Source organism: Poecile atricapillus, chromosome Z, assembly GCF_030490865.1.
Source record: "Poecile atricapillus isolate bPoeAtr1 chromosome Z, bPoeAtr1.hap1, whole genome shotgun sequence".
Classification (NCBI taxonomy): Eukaryota; Metazoa; Chordata; class Aves; order Passeriformes; family Paridae; genus Poecile; species Poecile atricapillus.
The window spans coordinates 122,045,568-122,049,135 of NC_081289.1; the positions used below are offsets into that span (position 1 = coordinate 122,045,568).

Sequence of the window (3,568 nt, forward strand, 5' to 3'; positions counted from 1 at the left end):
CTGGAATGAAACAAAAAAGGAGCTGCAGTTCTGTGCCCTCTTCATCTGCACAGCTGTGCTTGCTGGACATGTGTGTGCAGCAGATACAAAGCTTCATTGAGGGAAACTAAACCCTCAAGCAAACTCACAAGCAGTTTTCTCCTTTCATGTGTCATGAAAACTCTGGTTATTTGTTATTCTGGGTGTTAAGTAGGCCTTACCATGGTAGGGCTGCTTTTCCTGGATCCATCAGCCCTCACACCCAGCATCAAGTTCCTGGAGCTGGGGAAGACGTCACTTATTGCCCTTCTGAGGCAAGGTCATTTATTCAGAGAGAGATGCTGGACTACAGTTTTTGTGCAGGATTGTAAAAATGAAGCCAAGACTGTTGTTCATTGTACACTGTAATTCCAGTTCCCTGATTTCTTCCTGAGATCGCATTTCCTACAGCAAGAATTCCATTCAACAAAAGATAATGTTTTAGGCATACAGAGATATCTGACAATTAAAGTAGATATCTCAAGGAATATGTGGCAAACTCACCTACAAGCCTACCCTCAGGTATCCAGGTACCTTTGAACTCTGGCTGCCAGCACTAAGGCACCTAAACTGTAGAAATGCCGAAAGACAGATTAGAAATTTAAAAATGGTGGAGAGTTGTATTATATTGACTTAGTAATTGTTAGCATTTTCTAATTTTGACCTTCAAGGCCTGAATGGGCATATTTGTAAAAGAGCGAATGATAAAAAGTATTCCATGTGCTCCAAATGCAGCCTTTACTCTGCCTGGTGAATATTTTAGTGACCCAGTTACAGCAAGAGGCTTTTATTGAACAGAGTAGGCAAATGCAGAGGGAAACAGAAGACCTGTCATCCCTGTGACAATTATACGTCTGTCTCGATTTGTGTAATCCACCCTCTCAGCCTGATAAGCAAGAACCTGTGCATGGGTTTTGAAAGGAAGGTGACCGTCACCTTCTGTGATCTGGGTATTTTCTTGCATACACCTCCACTAGCCTGTAAAGCAGGTAAGTCTTAACCTCAGCATGGTGATACTGTTCAGGACCCCTGTTCTACCCTGAGGTGCATTCTGGCTTTTTAATCTTTCTCTAGGGCTTATTCAACATAAAGTTTTACTTAGTTTCTACTTTCGGTTTCTTTTTGAGTCCACTATTCTGCAAGTAATTGCATTTCTCTCTGTTTTTTTGATGTTGCTTCCCTGTGTACCTTTTTACTGTATGCGCAATGAAGCAAGCCTAGGGGGTGACCAGCTCACACCTGTTTACTACAGGCAATTTATAGAAAAAAGGCTCAGCCCAAGCAAACATGACTGAATAAACTGATGTATGATACTTATCCTTATTATGGGTGATCTTCGTCTGACCACCTTTAAACTGGTGGGAAGCTTTCTGTATAAATGCACTTTCACTTTTGCAGATGGAATTTGTTGAAGATATTTTCTTGAGAAGTTTTTTAAATCATCAGGTAGGAAGGTATGCCTTCAATTTTCCTGTGTTTTCAGGTATGGTACAAAATATTTCCTTTTACAGCAGCTTTATAGAATGGATACACAGTAGATCATTTTCTTAAATAAAAATCCTTTCTTTCCATTTATCTATTTGAATGAATTGCTTATGAGTTCAGGACAATGGGGTTTTTTTTATTACAGTCCATCTTTGCTCACACACAGCTAACAGGGTGGATCAACTGAAAGCCTAACTTTTCAGACCTGGTAACAATTTCTGTCTTCAACTGGCCCTCCTTCCCTTCCCAGAGACTAGCCTTTGGTTTGACTCCTGTGCAATGTTAGTGACCATATATTTGCCCCATAGTTCTCCTGCTCACTGCTATGACCAGTCCACTGGAAGATGCAATGGACACCTTGATCAGGATTTTCCATCACTACTCTGGCAAAGAAGGAGACAGATACAAGCTCAGTAAAGGAGAACTCAAGGAGCTTCTCACCAGTGAGCTCACTGACTTCCTTTCAGTAAGATGCAGCTTTTGAACCTCCTGAGTGACTGTATCATGGGTGGGTTAAGCAGCTATCCAAGTGCTTGGATAGGAATAGCACCTCCTTGTGCAAGGCCCATCCTCTCACAGTCTCTCAGATAACAGTTCTTTGTGGAGCTGTACAGAAGAATATGATGTCAAATGTCCCATTTGAGAAATATGTTTTCAGAGGGTGGTTGAACCACAGTAGCCTCCCATTTACTGCTGGCAGCAGAGACGGGTACTGGTGCTCTGCAAACTCCACAGTGCTTTTGAGCAGGAGGGCTAGTCCAGCCAAGAAGCAGTAGCAGGATGAATACTAAATAAAGGTCAATTACTTTGTTTTCTTGTTTATTTTTAATAATAGGGCATAGATAAGTCCATTGAATAATTAAATGCAGCAACCAGTTATCATGAGACAGGAAAGTAGCTTGTACATGCTGGCCACACAGTACTGCTGCTTGTGTGCCCTGCAGAGAGGTGCTAAGAAAATCCTTTCAATGATAAGCTGCTGATTTGAGTATCTCTTTGCATGTTTGTTAAGTATTACATTACACAGCATGGATGCCTTTATGGAATCATAAGTTTTTAAAATAATGTTTTTATGTATCCTCTTAATTGTAAAAATTATTGTGGACCCTATGACCACCAGCAGGATTTACTTTACATTGTATCCATTTCCTTGAATTGGATTTTCTTTCAATCTTGGCTATTGATTTATTGTTATGAGATCTAATGTTCTTGCTCCCACTGAATAAGATGTTTATTTGCTAACCAGAGATCTGAATGTGATGAATGGATATATAATATGACTACTTATGAGTATTCTGTTGGAAATCTAAGCACTGTTTGTCAAGGGATGATGCAGAGAAATGCACTTTACTGATCCATCTTGAAAAAAGGAATCCATGTTCAGTATCTCCTAAAATCTATTTGATTCATTTCAGTGCCTATTTAGTACCTGTACACCTTATAATGGCTGCACTGTCTTTAGCTTCTGATGTTGTAGTGACTAGAGATGTATTACTGTTCAGGTGCAGATTTGATGCAGCCTTTTATTTAATTACACCAGTCTTGTAACATAGCAGTGGTTCCAGGCGTGTCAGAATTGCACATTCAAGATCTACACAGCTAAGTCACTTTTCTTTCTCTTTAGGGCCACAAGGACCCCCTCCTGATTGATAAAATTATGAACGACCTGGACTCCAATAAGGACAATGAAGTGGATTTTAATGAATTTGTCATTCTGGTTGCTGCTTTGACTGTGGCATGTAATGATTTCTTTGAAGAACAGCTAAAGAAAGAGAGATTTTAAAAATTCTCCATGTAATAAATCTCCTGACCACAAATGTAAGCAAAGCATGCCTAGTTAGGTTGCCCTCATTAGTGCTTAGCAAATGCAAACCATCATTCCTCCAACTGTTACTGCTCTAAGACATTTATGGAGCTAATCAGCAGCTGGTGTAAGCTGGACCATAGCCAGCTTACACTACTTGAGATGTGGCTTTTAATATTTCCAGTCTTTGCACTCCATGCGTTTGTAACATGCCTCCATCAGTTGCCCAGGTCAAGGGCTTGGGGTGACAGATCATTTGGC

The 3,568-nt window shown here is 40.3% G+C and overlaps 1 protein-coding gene across 1 annotated transcript; it reads left to right on the top strand.

The window, feature by feature from the left end:
• Positions 1–201: 201 nt before the first annotated feature.
• Positions 202–3,286, top strand: S100Z (S100 calcium binding protein Z). The gene is made up of 4 exons (XM_058825896.1): positions 202–293; positions 904–1,007; positions 1,812–1,969; positions 3,128–3,286. The coding sequence occupies exons 1-4, from the start codon at positions 202–204 to the stop codon at positions 3,284–3,286; spliced, it is 513 nt and encodes a 170-aa protein (XP_058681879.1).
• Positions 3,287–3,568: the final 282 nt, after the last annotated feature.